This window comes from Kwoniella pini, chromosome 11 (assembly GCF_000512605.2).
Source record: "Kwoniella pini CBS 10737 chromosome 11, complete sequence".
Lineage (NCBI taxonomy): Eukaryota > Fungi > Basidiomycota > Tremellomycetes > Tremellales > Cryptococcaceae > Kwoniella > Kwoniella pini.
The window spans coordinates 492,954-509,453 of NC_091726.1; the positions used below are offsets into that span (position 1 = coordinate 492,954).

Below are 16,500 nucleotides of genomic sequence, written 5' to 3' on the forward strand. Positions count from 1 at the left end.
CGATCATACTGTCGTCATTTCTTATCGCATCATTTGAGCTTGGCAGTTTTAATGCGAATGAGCAATCAAGGGGCGTTCTCGATAATGGGGGCGCTAGACACATTTACCATACAGGCTTCTACCGGTTATCACTAATTATATCAGTCTTGTTAGTCCGAACGCCTTTCCACCAAAAACAGATTTAGCAGCTTGGCAGACTGAGCGGTAATTACAGGTTCAATTTAGGATGAAGACATAGGTTTGGAAGTCGCCTTGCTCATTCCACCAAAACTATCGCGCTGCCCTCTTTTAATCGAAACACGCATTCTAGCGTCCAAATGAAGGAACACGACCTAACTACATGGCTCTACAAAAGCGCTAGATGGTTACCAAAAGTCATCGCAACAATTGTCATCATCAGATATTGCATAATCCTTAAGTAGCACTTGCCAAGACGTTCTAGAGATCAGCCTGCAATGAACTATAGTTGATTCCGACGATCCAGGATAATCGTGCAGCCAAAAATTGCCAAGATATGGAATGCGGCTAGTGCCGATCTAAATCTTCTGTGAGTTTCGGTTATGATCTAAAGTTTGTGTGGCGATGAGCCGGTTCGAATCCTTATCTTTGATCTAATGCAATTCCAGACCTGACTTCCATAATGCGATCTATGGTATCATTCAACCTTCAACGTACAACTTAGTATCGCCTGTGCATTAGACACCGACTACCACTGAAACATCTCCAGCATCGGATTATAGCTTGTTCTTGGCAACCCTCATTACATTAGCGTTGTATGTTACCCACTAAATCAGTGCGTGGATAACGAAGCAGCAGTATGATTTGCTGCTGGTATGACAATGCGACATTTGTTGTCTAACTTACCAGACATCATTCCAGCTTCAAAGGACGGTTATGGCTCATTAGAAATCGAACTAAACATACCAAATTATCGCCCAGATCCCTTGGCATCAATGCATCAACAATGAAGGAATCGTATTATAAATCCCCTTGAGTGGGTTAGTTTTATGAAAAACCAGCGGTTCCCATAACTCACGGCCATTCACAAGCGTTTGGCCACTCCTTCCATTCGGTTGTCCCAGTACTTCTGCCTGGAGCACATACTTACAGTTGAACCATCGTAAACAGGTTGTGTAGATTCATATAAGCCCTAGCGGTAAAGCCTTTCATCGATTATTTACTTTATTGATTTAATCTCTCCCACATTATATTTGATTTCACCTAAATCCAAGTGCAATGTATGATCGACGGGAATCAATAGCAAAATCAACATGGGATGTGGATGTTGAACCAGCCACTACAGCATCGTCAAGTCCACGAATCAGTAGATCCCCTTCACCGACATTGACAGACCAACGTCAACCTATACATCGTCAAAGCCTATCCCATCTGAACTCAGAGATATCTTCATCCTCATTTACCTATCCAGCGATATATATGTGTTTCTTGACTGGTTTAACAGCATCACCCTCTTTCGCAGCATGCTTTATATGGTGTGGATTTCAAACTGGAAACGCCGCTCAACTAGGGTTAGCCTTAGCAAGGTTAATTACACCGGATCATCAGCGGACTTTCGGTTTTCAGAAAATGGATCAACAAGCATTAGTTAGTCTGCTAAGCTTCTTTGCCGGTAGTTCGATTGGTCAATTAGGTTATAGAATAGGTCCAAAGAAACGATATTGGTTGGTAGGAGCCACATTCACCCAAATGGTATTCATGGCTATTGCTGCGCTCATCAGTCACTACTCTGGTGAGGACGGTCTGGCGAAGTAAGTATTCCTATCTACTACTCTTCTTTAAAATCTCGCGCTGAAGACATTGGATTTTTTACAGCTCTCGAGGCGACCCATCTTGGGCAAAGCCAATGGGAATGACTGCTCTCGGTTTTCTCTCTGCCACGATGGGTTTACAAGGCGCTGTCGGTCTGGTAAGTCTAAACTAAACACTCAAGCTCGAGGGGTAGTGGTGCTCACCTTGAACCTTACTGTAGAGACTCGGCACGCCAATGGCCACCACAGTCCCTTTGACAAGTACTGTATGTCTGAATATTTAGTTCCGCAGACCTGGCTAACCTGACTTCTTTACAGTGGATCGATATATTCAACGATCCGTTCATCTTCGCCTTCAGATCTGTAAAGACGAGAGATATCAGGTGTGCTGGTGCACTCTCGTTGATATTGGGGGCTTTCGTATCGCGTGCCACTATCGGTGTCATTGGATCTTCAGGAACCATAGGTGTTGGTGCTGCTTTTAGAGCAATTTGATGGTTTGGTGGTTCTTCCTTCCAAATGCTGAACAGATTGGTCAAGAGGAGAACAAACCTTAGACATCTAGGACATGTAGGGATTCTGTCAGCCTGGGGATCCTCGTATAGAGTGTAATGAAGAAAGTAATTGTATACAATAAGGACTAAATGGGAATTAGAAGTCGTATATCAATCCTAAAGTTTCGTAGATTCGCGCTGTGCACTCATGAACTTTGCAAAACGATGTAACCTATAGCTTGCATGTGTATTTGTTGACATGGTGGATATAAATTATCGCTTGTGTGTCTGGTTACGACCATTAGGTATCAGGTTTCTCAGGATCACTTGAGCCTTCTACACGTATTTGCGGAGGGACTACTGGGACAATCTATTCGGAACAGAGTCATAAATCTCCAACAACGTCGTCAGCCATAGATAGCAATCTGTTCGGAGCTTTGACTCTTTCAAAAGAGGTTCTAGTGAATGAATGGATGGACTTACTTTACATCCTCTGATATATACGTCGCTGCCCAAAGTCGTTAGAAGCCAGACTAACCTCCTTTGATCCGCCACAAACAGAACAGAAAACCCCTCGAAAAGCAAATACGAAGCCCCGATATCTCGCTTAAAAGTCTGCATCCGTCATCACCAGACCTAATCTGAATATTTGGTATCCTTTGATTATTGTTCCCCTTCTCATGAAAATATGTCGTGATCACCTTTCCTCTAGGTCGATCCAGATCAAGCCAGATTAGCCACAAAAGGCATAAGATCAGAGGAAGTAGTCCATAAGTACTGGATTTATGATTTCCTTTGATGTCTATTCTGTTCCATACAGGACAATGATACTATCGGAATGCGGTCTTCGAAGTACACGTAACACTGTCAACAATATATTGCACTTCCGTTCACATCAGTTCCCTTATTTTACCGACAGCGTATAGATTTCTCGTTTGCTCCTCCTCTTACGCTCTTTTCCCAGCTAAGCCATATATTATTCGTATAATTCCAGATTCTCTCTTCTCCTACTTTCTGAATATAGTCCTCTGTACTTCTTCATTGTCTTAATTTTCATTATCGTTCCTTCGCCCTCACCCCATAATTTCTCTCAACCTGCGCTTCGTTTGTAAGAAGAAAGAAAAACAGAAAGAAAGAGAAAACTTCGATCTACTTTGACTCAGCTTGCTTACATACATACTATCATATCAGCCCTTTGCTTCCGATCTACCGCCTTCTTCGATTCTACTCTGATAAAAGCTTTTCGCTTAAACCCAATAAGCATACTGTATAAATACAGAGGCCAATTAAGGGATATCTCAGAGTACGCTTTGAAGCGATTTGCCACCAATTATAATACTGGACGCCTAGCTCACCTTGCCAAGACGACAATTGATCTCATCGCAGATATTTAGCTACCAAAATGCCTCAAACACTAGGTCAACGTCCAGCGTCATTACCTCGTCGACAAACGACAGGTCAGCAGCCACCTATGTTTATGGGATCAGGTCAATCAAGTGTATACTTATCACCTATTCAAGAAGCCAGAATTGACAGTTGGAGAAAAGGTGCAAGTGAAGCTACGCCTCCCGGGTCAACCTCAAAAAGTATAAATCAAAACAAAGTGAAGTCAGCACCAGCATCTATTGACATTGCATCAAGCAAAGGAAGTAACTGTACCTGTACGTGTACTTGTACTCGATGCGGTAGTGGAGGTACTATCGAAGAATGTCCTACATGTGGGGGATCTTTGACAAATTGTTCATGTTCTATACATTCACCAAAATCAAAATCAAGTCATAAATCCAGAAAATCAAATCATGGACAAAATGCTCATGTTCATGGATATTATTCTTCTAAACGTAAACAAAATAGTCGAAAACACCATAACAGACCTGAACCACCTTTACCTGTCTCACCTCAATCACCTGTTAATTTTGCTGTATTAAAAGCACCTGATAAGTTACATTTACCGACTGAAAGTCAAGTAAGAGCACATCAATTAGGAGTATTACCTCCTGTACAATGGCCACCTGCACCCGGACAAGAAATTCCAATGAGACCAATGGCTAAACCGGAAAAGGAACCTCCTGTACCTAGAATCGCTGGTGTCAGGGATCCAGTTAGTCAGAATTAGTGAGTCATACGATACGTCCTGTGTGGGTGGTGCATGAGCTATGCTGAAAAGTCAATGCCAATAGCTACCGCCAAATGTTCCCTCCTCATGGCGGGGCTTTGCCTATGATGATTCCAGGCATTCACGTGAGTCTAATTCTGAAACTCCCTTAGTGTCCGCATGAATGCCGTCTTTATTCTGATACCATTGACTATAGCCTATTGGAATGGTCCCTGCCCGACCCTGGAATGCCTGACAGATCGTTCGAGAGGCACTGATAATGAGATTTCTCCGAAGTGCATCTCGAGTACGGAGGGCAAGTGTCCGGAGTATCAAGCAATTTTGTTGTGTTCAAAGGTTCAGAAGCAGATTATGTGCTGTTCATTAGGGATGGCTGTGAATACAATTTGATCAGAGTATGGATCGCTGAGTCGGCTGAGGAGACGTAAAGATGGACATAATTGTAGATTTCACTGAAGCATAGTGTACACATCTGTTAGCATAATATCAAATAGTCAACAGGGCAGATCAAGTATTTAGAAGTGCGCAATAATGTGTGGTCGAGAAAATGAAGTCGAAAAACATCGACAGATGATCGTGATTGCATCGTGTTGCTCCTTGTACTAGTAGTACCAATAGTCACATGCTCAAACTGCATTAGTCGGACTTCAATGGCCTTCAGGAACCGAACACTAGGTATCTTCTTTAAGAGCACATGTAAGGTAGTGAAGGGCCGTATAATGTGGGAACGTTAGGATGATTCCCTTTCCGGCCGTCACGGAGATTAGATCCGATGATATCGATCAATATAGATAAGGGCGCATACACAAATTTCGATCAAATGCACACAGCCTTGTCCATCTCATATGATGACCACTAGTACCATCAAAGTCGTTCTCGCATCAGCTATCCTGTCATTGTCATTGGTGTTTGACTCATTGAGGGTTCATGGTGTTGTAAGAGTCAGCGTGTATAAAGCGTGTAATTCGGTAAACTGCTGAAATAGTCATTCCTTTGTCTGCTAATTCACCAGCCACACAGCTTTTAGTCAGTCATTGTTCCACACAATCAGCCTTCCAACCCTCAATCAAGTCCCAATCCCTTTCAATCAACCTTTGTCAAATCGATGAAACCGGTAGGCTTTTTCGTTCGCTGATCATATACAGCCCTTACCTGGTTTTCATCAATATATGTATATATATGTATATATACGTATATTCTCTTTGTTCGAACTTGCATTGCTTTGCTTTCACAATTTTTATGGTGTATGATATTTGCTCACCTTCAATCTTCCAATTCTCCAACCTCACCTGCTTGTTTGGTAAATCACCCAATTGTAAACGGTAACGACGAAGCCGAGGATAATCCGAATACTTTTCAAGTGTGAGTTAGTACTTCCTTACTTGATCAATACATGATGTTCCTACCTGCCTTGATTCATCGTTATTCCCACTCCTGATCGTCTGTACCTTATCCGGATCGTGGGCTATCGCATCCCGATCTCATCTCTTCCTATGGTCCCATCGGACGTCCATTAGATGTTGCTTGCTCGGTCAAGAATGATGAGTGTAACGTCAGATCCCCAGAGTTCAGGAAAAGCAGGAACGTCAGCGGCTTGTTCATATTTTGGTGTCCCCTTTTTACCCTTAAGTTTAGGTATATCCCCCTTATCTTTGACCACAGGATTGCAAAGGGGTATCTCAGGATTTTAGTCTTAACATTAGGACACGAATTGAGCTAGCTTACGCAATCCACAATGCATGAACAACGGTTAAGCTAACGGTTTGACTTGCTTTTTTTCATATTCAACTCATTCCCGACATCCCTTAACATCCGGATGGTACGTACCGGGAACTTACTACTGCTTGGGAAACAAAAAAACCTAAAAACGTCATACCCTATCTCGATAATACTGGACTTTATCACATTCCAATTCAAATTCGCTACTAATCGACCTATTTCGAAAAACATAATTTCAATCGATTTTCTTTTTTTACATCTCACCGTTGCGTATACCTTTTTCTTTCTTCTTTCTCTCGCGAATACCCACTTCCAATTATTCTGTAGCAAAATCGAAGATGTCAAACGAAGCCAACAAATCTCACCCAAGTGCCAAGGCACCTCAAAAGACTGTCGTGAGTAATCCGCTAAGCGGATGTGGATGGCTAATAGAAGACACGTTCGCTAACGAAAGCCTTTTTTGACTACAGCTCAACTTGGGTAACTTGCCTCCTAAGCTCAAGCCTTCGGACATGAAGCAGAGTGCAAGTGTGAGTAACCTTGCTATGCTTTGTAGAGGATGTTGGCCTGATTGACGACTATGTTATCCAGCAATACCCAAGAACTCCCTCTCGTGTAAACCCAAGTAAGTCTCTTCTTGCAGTCATGCTTAAGAACACCAAATAACTTCGATAACTTTTTAGACCAGCCTCCTTGGCCCGCATGTAAGCTTGAGCAGTCTTATCGACTTTAAGGTGTATAGCTAATGCAAGTAACGGATAGACCGAGGATACCATGAGTATTCTTTCGCTCACGTACGTAATCAATCTTGTGTTTCCCCTTTACAGTTGTTGGCTTTCTCATGCTGTTTCAGCAGTAGGCTGATTTGTCCCATACCTTAATAGGCTACTATGGGGGTTCGACTCCCTACTATCTTGGGTAAAGCCATCGATGATGTATGGAAGACTCTCAACCAAGAGTACGACGAGGAGAGAATCGTCGATCTCGTTAACTGTATTCACCGATTGGAAGACTTGATGGGGGATCTACAAGGGAACAGTAAATTGAGACCTATCATTGATGACGGTGCTGGTGATGTTGCTCTCTGGAACAAGGTGATCAATAATTCCGATGGCAATTATACGAATTTCGATCGGGAATGTTAATACTAATTGCAATCGAGCAGGAAATCGCCAAGTTCTTCAGAGGCAAGGACTTCATGAACGCTCCTTGGCTCTTCGCTGAAGCTTACAAATACAGAAGATTGAGAGAATGTTTCTCCCTTTCTAAATATTGGGTTGACTACGGTAAGTCATATAAATTCGCTAGGATAAAATATTGCATAGCTAATTCTCCACCTATACAGATGTCTTCTTTAGACAAAAATGTGACACTTTCTCAAGGTCCAACCAAGCTGTCTTTGAACTTTCTCAACGATTTGCTGAGCCAGTAAAAGCTCAAGGTGATATCTCTGCTGAAGCTAAATTGGAGAAAGATAAACTTGTTTTCCTCGAATTGACCCAAGTCTGTCTTTGGGGTAACTCTACCGATCTCTCCTTATTGATTGATATGACTGAGGAAGACATTAAGAAACTCCAATCTACCGGTGGTGAACATCTCGCCGCTACCGAAAAGAACATCTTAGGAAACGATTTACATAAATTAGCAGATTACGTCATGACTATCAAGAACGGTCGAATTGATTTTGTTCTTGATAATGCTGGTTTCGAATTATACTGTGATTTAGTTTATGCCGATTGGTTAATCCAATCTGGTACTTGTAATCAAGTCATCTTCCATGGTAAGAAGATCCCTTGGTTCGTCTCTGACGTTACCAAAAAAGATTGGGATTGGTAAGTTTCATTTTGAGAGCTCAACCGTCAGCCAACATCGAAGCTGATGAATCTGAAATCTAGGATCCTCAACTCTTGTGTCTACGGGCAACTCTTCCAAGATGCTACAGATGCTGAAGTGGAATCTCTCAGAACATTGGGCCACAGATGGAAGCAATACGAGAAGGAAGGTAAATGGAAGTACGAGGGTGAGTTGACTGCGTCGAGATACCATTCCAAAACACGAAACTTACTATAGGAGCCTGTTTTTAGCCCACCCCTTCTGGTGTACCGGATACACATTCTGGGATCTTCACTCTGAAGCTCCCGATCTTTTCCAATACCTTTCCGAATCTGATTTAGTCATCTTCAAGGGAGATCTCAACCACCGTATGTTTCTCCTTAATTTCCCTTGACTATACAAACATTACGGGCTTAGCTGACGATGGTTAATTTGACAGGAAAACTCACATACGATTGTCACGCTCCCCTTGATACCCCATTTAACCAAGCTATCGGACCTCTCGCCTCAGAGGCAGGTGCACCACCTGTAGCCTCTCTCCGAACCATTAAATCCGATGTCGTAGTTGGTATTCCAGGAGGTGTAGGTGAGAAACTCGACGAAGAAGAACCAGGATGGAAGATTTCCGGTAAATATGCCGTCGTATTGCTCTCTCAAGGAAGAAAGGGTGAAACTCCAGTTTACAACAACTAAGTTAGCTGAATTAGGGCAGTAATTGTTTTGAACAATGAATTTGGTGATTTGATTGCGAAATTGCAGAGATATGTTAGCTTAGAAGTTCTGTTTCACATGTATAACTGCATCCAGTGTGCTCTTTACCAGGGCGTGTTCAAACATATTCAGGTGTACATTGGTAGCGCTGTTGCTTAAACAAAATCGCGATGCAATGTGCATAAGTCAAGCTCAAATACGGTCATAATTATAAGAATTTGAATTAAGATGATTCCGTTGATTTTCCCTTTCGGTCGATTGTTCCATCGTCGCCAATATCCAGAGCTGTTTTGTCTGAGGAAGCAGAGGATCCCGTCGGCGGATCCAAATCTCTTACTTCCCGTTCATCCTCCTCAGCTTGAGCTTTTTCATCTTGACCATTCTGAGCCTCAACATCGTCGGTGGGAGGTTGTATAGTTGGTGCTTGACCACCTCTAGCTCTATTCAAACTGTACGATCTAGTCGGTATGGTAATCTAAGAACGAATGAGGCTGTTCAGCATCTGCAACACTTGTGAATTGGTTGAGTACGTAGTGAATAAACATACGAATAAAGCAGCTGCGAAAAAAGCACATCCAACTATCCAACAAACTCTGAAACTATCTGCAAACGCTTCTAAAACTTGATCTTTCATCTGACCTTCAGGTAATTCATGTAAAGCTTTATAACCTGCTGCAGATTCTGGAACGATAAATGAGGTACCGTATCCTTCAATGGTAGCGAATTTAGATCGTAGATTAGTGTTCAAAATCGCAGTATATACTGCTAAACCTGCAATTCACCACAAAGTCAATTGTACGAAAATCTTGATCCCGAATAATCTTTATGGTTCACATACCTATACTACCACCCATGTTTCTTGTCAAGGACCAAGCACTTGTAGCAGCTGCCATTTCTTTCAATGGCATAGCAGCTTGAATGATCAACATTGGAACTTGGAGACTTAATCCTGTTCCAATACCGCCAATGACCAATACACCTTCCAATGTGCCTAGCTTGACTGTTGATTTGAATAGACCGTAAAATAGTCCCCAAGCGAGCGCAGCCAAAGCGTATCCTGCCCATACCACCGGACGAACGATCCTCAACCGAGAATTCAGTTGACCAGCTATAAGCAGAAGGATCAATCATAGATCACTCAAGTAAGAAGGAGTCACCAGATTCAACTCACCAACGACAGTCATCCACGCGACGCAACAAGCGAAAGGTAGTAAGTGGACACCAGAATCAATGGGTGAATCACCTCGAAGCTAGATGTCAACCATTCAGCGACACACATCTCGGTCTATATGAGAATGAAAAGGGGTCACTCACACCCTGTAGTAACTCGGGCAACAAGTAATTGAACGCTAAAAAGGTGGCTGCGTGTAAGGTAGAAGCAAGAAGGAAGAACGCAGTAGTACGATTTTTGAACATTCGCTACGGTTGAAAGGTGAATGCGTCAGCTCGAACATCTAAGCCTACCTGGGATACAGCGACTGAAGAAGAACTTACAGCCGGGATGATTGCATTCCTCTTGGTAGTTAGAAAATTAGCTATAGCAGCCAAGAATACAACTGCTCCAGCAATGATAACACCATAAGTAGCAGGTTCACCAAAACCAAAGTCTGCTGCTCGCGAAAAGCCAACGATCAACAAAGCAGATGCAGCCATTAACAAAGCCCTGCAAAACCGGAATTAGCAAGCAATCCGAGTTTCTCACTTACCCCTCCGTGGGGTCCATGTACGCACAAGCCTATGAAATCGAAAGTCCGGCTTAATTCTGCAAAGGTGAGTTTCCTACTAGGATTCAGTTTGAGTGTGAAAACCAATAAGACGAACGCTACACCGCATGTCGGAAGGTTTATGTCTGCACATGCGGAGATGTCAGTCCTTGCTTATTACTGGCTGACACAGATATTGGACACTTACAGAAACACCATCGCCTATTGGTGAGTTACGGAAAAGATTTTAGCAATTCGTAATCGGGATGAAACGAGTTTGAGACTCAACATACCATGAAGCCTTTTCTGTCAATAGCCCACCTAAGATAGGCCCAAGTACTGCTGCTATACCCCACGAAGAACCTAAGAAGCCTTGATATGTTCCCCTCTTATGAAGCGGCACGATATCGGCTACAAGAATTCTGTAAGCCTGACATTGCATATTGAGGCTTATTCTCATATGAGCAAACTCACAAACTACGATTGACCTATTTACAAAGTCCGTCGAAATAAGCTTCACCTAACGTATACGATAGAGGCAATAACTCACGTTAAACCGATGATGGATCCACCACCTAAGCCTTGAAAAGCTCGAGCAATGATTAACCAGCTTGCACTCTTAGCTGCGCCACATAATGCAGAGAAAATAGTGAATACGATAATGGCTGCGTATAACATTGGTTTACGTCCTATTATATCTGACACACGACCGTTGATTGGGGTTTGCAATGTCGATGCTAGCAAGTATGACTGTTTGACAAAGATCAGCTATCATAGAGTCAAGGTTCGGATAGTAATTGACTTACGGTTCCAACCCATGAATACTGAGAGGGCGATGCTCCTAGATCTTCCGCTATCGTCGGTAATGCTGTAGCGACAATCTGGAGCCGATGACATTAACGTTAGGTGAAAATTGATGGACACATAGACATCAGAATGAGAAAGCTCACTGTTTGATCCAAAGCTGAGAGGAATAATACTAGACCTATTGCGGGCATCACTAACTTGAGGTTATTCTTTGGCAAATCAGGTACATCTGTAATGACCAACTCCATATCAATTCCTGTTTGCCTTTAATTCCCGAACACCTACAAGATAAAATGCTTACCTTCATCACCTTCCGTCAAACCTTTACCCTTTTTCTTCTCTTTTGGAGATTCTCCATTCGATCCAAGCGTAACATCACTTCCTTTTCTGCGCCGATCTTCGTCCGCGAAAGGCGGTCTCGGCGACTCGACGCTTGCGCTCCATATAGGACTTGCACTTGGTCCTGCCGACTCGGCTCGAATGGGTATATTCGATGTCTCATTGATTGATATTGGTGGTTTAGTGGATCCCACATTGACACTCATCTTGTTAAACTTTCCAGGACTGGCAAGTAGATCTGTATGATTATACACACGAGGTTGTTTAGAAGTAGAATAAGCTGTAGCTGTGACTGAATTGCGTTTTTCAACTTATTCGGAGACCTTGATTTGTATTTATATGTATTTTTCGGCTAAAGTACTTCACCAATTCGAAGGCCTAAACAAGGCACTGATTATTAATGTTTTCAGATTGTCTGATCTTCGGATTTGACACGGAATTGAAGTTGAGTAATCATGAATGGGTTTTAGTATTTCGAGGTGTCAACACAAGATGAATAAGCAGAATAAAATAAAATAACATCAAGATCGAATTATAGAAACTCAAAAGACGTGATTGTGGACTCGATTTCACCCCACTCTTCAACCCATTCGATGAAATTTAGCCAAAAATACTATTATGGCGCGAGGTGATCTTCATCGGAATCTGTCCGAAAGATAAAATTAGAAGGGGCATAAAAGCAGGAGAATTCGACTTTTCGCAATTGGCAATAGTAAGCGATGCCGAGATGCATTTCGGTCACCTCCGAAAAAGGATAACCGCTAGCGCTAGTTTTAGCATGGGCCAAGGGATTCGATTGTTAACCGCGTGCGTCCCATGCTCTAAAAAGAGAATCACGTGACTGATGTTGCTTTACCGGTTAAGATAAACGGACCATCAATGAGAAAATGTTTGGCATGAGAGACAGGATGGTAAGAAATCGATAGACGACCACATATAGACGTCGAGCGCGAAACCTCTACTCCTTGGCTTGATCAGCTTGATAGTGAGCGGTCCGTGTTAAAGACAACAATAGATTGACATCCCTCAGAGTGAATTCGGAAACATACTCTCAATCGTCACAGCTCCGATATGTCCTCCCCGAACGTCATAACCACTTGTCTGCCTGCTTCGGGCAGTAATGTCCACAAGGTTGAATTACCGGAGAATGCTTTGGTCTTATCGCCCACTAGGCAATTGCAAAGTTTGTTGACCATCATCAGGGATGAGAAGACTCAGCGGTGAGTTGCATACTCACACTAGCGTTCCATTGTAAGACACTGCTGATAAGGCGTACCAGAGGTGATTTCGTATTGTATGTATCGTTACTTAGGATCTGTCACATAGAACTTAGAACTACGGACTGACTAATATGAATGTGTAGTACTTCAGATAGAATTATCAGACTCTTGGTGGAAGAAGGTAAGTCTCCTCAACTGGTCGATAGCCAATTCAGATGCAATAGTCGAAAGAAGTATGCTGATTTCCTTCCTATCGTTATTTTGATAGGTCTCAACCACCTTCCAGTAATAGACAAGAAAGTGACCACACCAACAGGTCAAGTGTACAATGGAGTAGCATTCCAGGGTAGAATTTGTGGTGTATCTATCATGCGTGGTGAGTAATTCACTTCTTCGATATACATGAAGGCCATACATGCTGATCCCTGTACTGATGCAGCGGGAGAGGTAAGCTTCCTTCGTAGTGGGAATGCAGAATGAATGAGAGAAAATTGTCATTGACGCCGGATGTGACATGTACAGGCCATGGAAGCTGGTTTGAGAGATTGTTGTCGATCAGGTAAGCGATTGATATCTCCTGTCACAAAGAATCCCGCATTTTCCGAAGTCACAAAGTATTCGGGAGCACATTCGACTGCAGCAAACTAACCCGCCTGCCTTCTTGCATAGTGCGAATTGGAAAGGTTAGTCACGGAACTACTGCTTGACTGGATAATCACGCAATGATTCGTATAAATGGTGTGAGGAGGAGTGGAGCTGACCGTGCGGGTACCCATTCTGCTATTCATATGAAAAAACCAAACCTATCATACAGATACTGATTCAACGAGTACGTGATGTCCATTCTCTTCTCTTGTGATAGTTCGTTATACTTACATCGCGCTGTTTTGTATGTAGGATGAAGAAACATACCAACCTAAATTATTCGTAAGTTCGCTATATATTGCGACAACTGCAGACGTCAGGCTGATCGTCTCGATCTCGACAGTATGCCAAACTCCCTGATGATATAGCTAAGCGATATGTCCTCCTTCTTGACCCTATGCTTGGTCAGTTGGTGTATCCTCTTATAGGAAAGAGTTTCAACTGATTATGGGCACAGCTACCGGTGGATCTTGTATAAAAGCCATAGAGGTATTGCTCGAACATGGAGTAGAAGAGGAGAAGATATTGTTCTTGAACCTTGTAAGCCAATACTCTCGCGAGCATATTCCGCAGAACGCTAATCATCCTCCTACTCTGGAATAGATCGCCTCACCTGAGGGCATACAAAAAGTATGCACTCGATTCCCTAAGCTCCGAATCGTGAGTCACCGGTCGAATGTCTTGACGTATAGGCAAAGCTTGGTCGGTAGGCTGATGCGTTTTTATCCGTCTGTTAGATCACTGCTTGGGTAGATGAAGGTCTTGACAGTAATTCGTACATCGTGCCAGGTCTAGGTGATTTCGGGGACAGGTGAGTTCTTGACGATGTGACTTAAACTATTTTGGCCAGTGCTGATCTTCTTTATTCGCAGGTATTTCTTATAGATTGGGACTTTAGTTGTTGCATTAACTCCAACAAACAAGTCTTTTCGTTTCGTTTACATGTGTCATGCATCGCATTCACAGTATTTTTCTGGAATAAAGAAACTCACTGCCACCAGATAGATATGATCTGGTAAACGATGAGCAACGCCACGTTGATGACCGGTTAATAACCCCGGTTAAATTTCCGAAATGAGATTTTACATTTTTTCCACCTGATCTTCCTTTTACACCTTTATTTTAGATCGCAGCTGAACATCATCTTTGACTCATTCTCTTTCTTCGTCAATTCATCGAATTGTGAGTAGATCTGTAGCTTCTCCCTTCCTCCTGAAATTTGAATCTGACTTCGAATTGTTGTCATAGTCAAAACAAGCAATCCCCTAGTCAATCTATAAAAACGACAACCCAACAACAAATCAATATATCAACAATGTACGGTGTCGCCGGTAGAGCTTCTTCATGTTTCAAATGTGGTCAACGTACGTAGGGATGTTTCCTTTTGGTGTATGTGGTTGTGGGTTGTAGGTTGCGTGAGCGTGTGTGTGTGATAGCAGTGGGCAGCGTGCGTAGCAGTTGAGAGCGAGAGCGAGAGCGAAATATCTATTGCGTTGTTAGAACTAGTTGTTCAGTGCGGGGGAGTCAGTAAATACGATTAGTCTGTTAATGACGAAAGTCTTCAAGATGAAGAAGAATGATGAAGAAGAAGAAGACTTCTCATGAAAATCTCCCTCGTACATAGCTCATATATATTTTCTTATCGCCCTATTCAACCTCTTTAAAGGATGAATAGCGGTGAGCTGATGTTATACTATTTTTTAAATCACTCTCTTCCCAATAACTTAAAGACCAAAAGTCTCCTTCATCTGTTTTCTTTATTTGTGTTTATATCTGGCCAAGCAAAATTCGCAAATCGACAATCAAGCTCTCGCTCTCAAATTTATTGCTGCACGCTGCTCACTGACATACCACTCGCACTAACGCCTTGGAAATTATAAACCCACAATCACATACTGATCTTTCGCAATTCTGAACAGTATCGCTGATTGTCATTGTCGATATCAATAGAAGGTCACGTTGCTGCTCAATGTCCTGCTTCTGATCCCACTTGTTACAACTGTGGTAGTTAGTATTGTTTCCCTTTACTTCTGAGAAAGTCTTTGACTACTTTACTGATTTGACTATCTTTGAACATCAGCTGCTGGTCACTTGAGCAGAGACGTAAGTTTAAAAGTCCATCGATCTTGGACATTTATTCAGAATTTAGCCGGATCATTATACGTAAACTAACGAAATATCCAATTAATTTTAACAGTGCCCTCAACCTAAAAACAAAGCATGTTACACTTGTGGACAAGAAGGTCACGTTTCTTCAGCTTGTCCTACTGGACCCGCTGCAGGTGGATTCGGAGGTCAAGGTGGTCAAGGTGGAGCAGGTGGTGAATGTTATAGATGTGGTAAACCAGGACACATTGTTAGTATTCTATAAATTAAGATATTTTAATTAGCATTTTGCTCATATCTTTCTTTCTTTCTTTGTAATTCTTCTAAAATAGGCTAGAATGTGCCCTGAAGCTGGTGCTGGTGGATACCAACAACAAGGACAAGGTTACGGTGGATACCAAAACTTTGGTAACAAATCTTGTTACGTGAGTTTCAACTTGTCATTATAATTGACAATTTAACTTTTAGCTGATTTTATTTTTTTGGATTTTCCGAAAATGATATATAGACTTGTGGTGGTGTAGGACACATTTCAAGAGAATGTCCTTCTGCTGGAGGTAACAGAGGTTTCGGTGGTGGATTCCAAAGAGGTCCTCAAAAATGTTACGTGAGTTATATATTATTTGGTAATTTTCAAAAAGAGCTCAACAACTTATAATGAATCATTTAAATAGAACTGTGGTCAAGAAGGACATATTTCTAGAGAATGTCCTCAAGAACAAGGTAAAACTGTGAGTAGTCCTCAGAATATACTTTTATAGATTTATAGCTCGTTAGAATTTCTAATACTGATACAATTTTATTAGTGTTACCAATGTGGTCAAACTGGACATATCGCTGCTGCTTGTCCTAATGGAGCTGGTGAACCCACCACCTAACTTTGCATATGTCCAAGAAAAGAGTAAGAAGAAGAATGAATAAAAGTAGTAAAGCATTTGGACTAGTTAATTTTGAAGATTCGCTTTTGAAATATAATTCGAATTTGGTTCTAACAAGATATAAAATCAAAAACATTCAAATAAAATATTGAATTTATTT

The 16,500-nt window shown here is 42.0% G+C and overlaps 6 protein-coding genes across 6 annotated transcripts; 5 read left to right on the top strand and 1 right to left on the bottom strand.

Moving 5' to 3' along the window:
* Positions 1-1,236: 1,236 nt before the first annotated feature.
* I206_107521 (uncharacterized protein) lies at positions 1,237-2,326 on the top strand (the record flags this gene model as incomplete). Its single annotated transcript, XM_070203538.1, has 5 exons — positions 1,237-1,769; positions 1,834-1,927; positions 1,991-2,035; positions 2,088-2,132; positions 2,255-2,326. 5 exons carry the CDS (start codon positions 1,237-1,239, stop codon positions 2,324-2,326), a joined length of 789 nt encoding a protein of 262 aa, XP_070059639.1.
* Positions 2,327-3,665: 1,339 nt separating this feature from the next.
* I206_107522 (uncharacterized protein) lies at positions 3,666-4,614 on the top strand (the record flags this gene model as incomplete). The annotated part of the gene is made up of 3 exons (XM_019157563.1): positions 3,666-4,378; positions 4,444-4,504; positions 4,576-4,614. The coding sequence occupies 3 exons, from the start codon at positions 3,666-3,668 to the stop codon at positions 4,612-4,614; spliced, it is 813 nt and encodes a 270-aa protein (XP_019009203.1).
* A 1,822-nt stretch (positions 4,615-6,436) lies between these two features.
* I206_107523 (uncharacterized protein) lies at positions 6,437-8,624 on the top strand (the record flags this gene model as incomplete). The annotated part of the gene is made up of 11 exons (XM_019157564.1): positions 6,437-6,493; positions 6,569-6,628; positions 6,690-6,723; positions 6,782-6,802; positions 6,861-6,892; positions 6,983-7,192; positions 7,264-7,384; positions 7,444-7,930; positions 7,994-8,118; positions 8,183-8,299; positions 8,371-8,624. The coding sequence occupies 11 exons, from the start codon at positions 6,437-6,439 to the stop codon at positions 8,622-8,624; spliced, it is 1,518 nt and encodes a 505-aa protein (XP_019009204.1).
* A 241-nt stretch (positions 8,625-8,865) lies between these two features.
* On the bottom strand, positions 8,866-11,697 carry I206_107524 (uncharacterized protein; the record flags this gene model as incomplete). Its single annotated transcript, XM_019157565.1, has 13 exons — positions 8,866-9,117; positions 9,190-9,413; positions 9,481-9,750; positions 9,814-9,892; positions 9,957-10,061; positions 10,137-10,305; positions 10,374-10,491; positions 10,554-10,567; positions 10,639-10,767; positions 10,896-11,095; positions 11,152-11,226; positions 11,296-11,381; positions 11,454-11,697. 13 exons carry the CDS (start codon positions 11,695-11,697, stop codon positions 8,866-8,868), a joined length of 1,965 nt encoding a protein of 654 aa, XP_019009205.1.
* Positions 11,698-12,562: 865 nt separating this feature from the next.
* I206_107525 (uracil phosphoribosyltransferase) lies at positions 12,563-14,171 on the top strand (the record flags this gene model as incomplete). The annotated part of the gene is made up of 11 exons (XM_070203539.1): positions 12,563-12,711; positions 12,855-12,892; positions 12,980-13,087; positions 13,151-13,158; positions 13,234-13,270; positions 13,381-13,394; positions 13,609-13,638; positions 13,700-13,760; positions 13,814-13,896; positions 13,960-14,016; positions 14,094-14,171. 11 exons carry the CDS (start codon positions 12,563-12,565, stop codon positions 14,169-14,171), a joined length of 663 nt encoding a protein of 220 aa, XP_070059640.1.
* Positions 14,172-15,023: 852 nt separating this feature from the next.
* Positions 15,024-16,340, top strand: I206_107526 (uncharacterized protein; the record flags this gene model as incomplete). Its single annotated transcript, XM_070203540.1, has 8 exons — positions 15,024-15,033; positions 15,307-15,363; positions 15,437-15,459; positions 15,554-15,712; positions 15,795-15,887; positions 15,971-16,069; positions 16,137-16,193; positions 16,269-16,340. The coding sequence occupies 8 exons, from the start codon at positions 15,024-15,026 to the stop codon at positions 16,338-16,340; spliced, it is 570 nt and encodes a 189-aa protein (XP_070059641.1).
* Between the last annotated feature and the right edge of the window lie 160 nt (positions 16,341-16,500).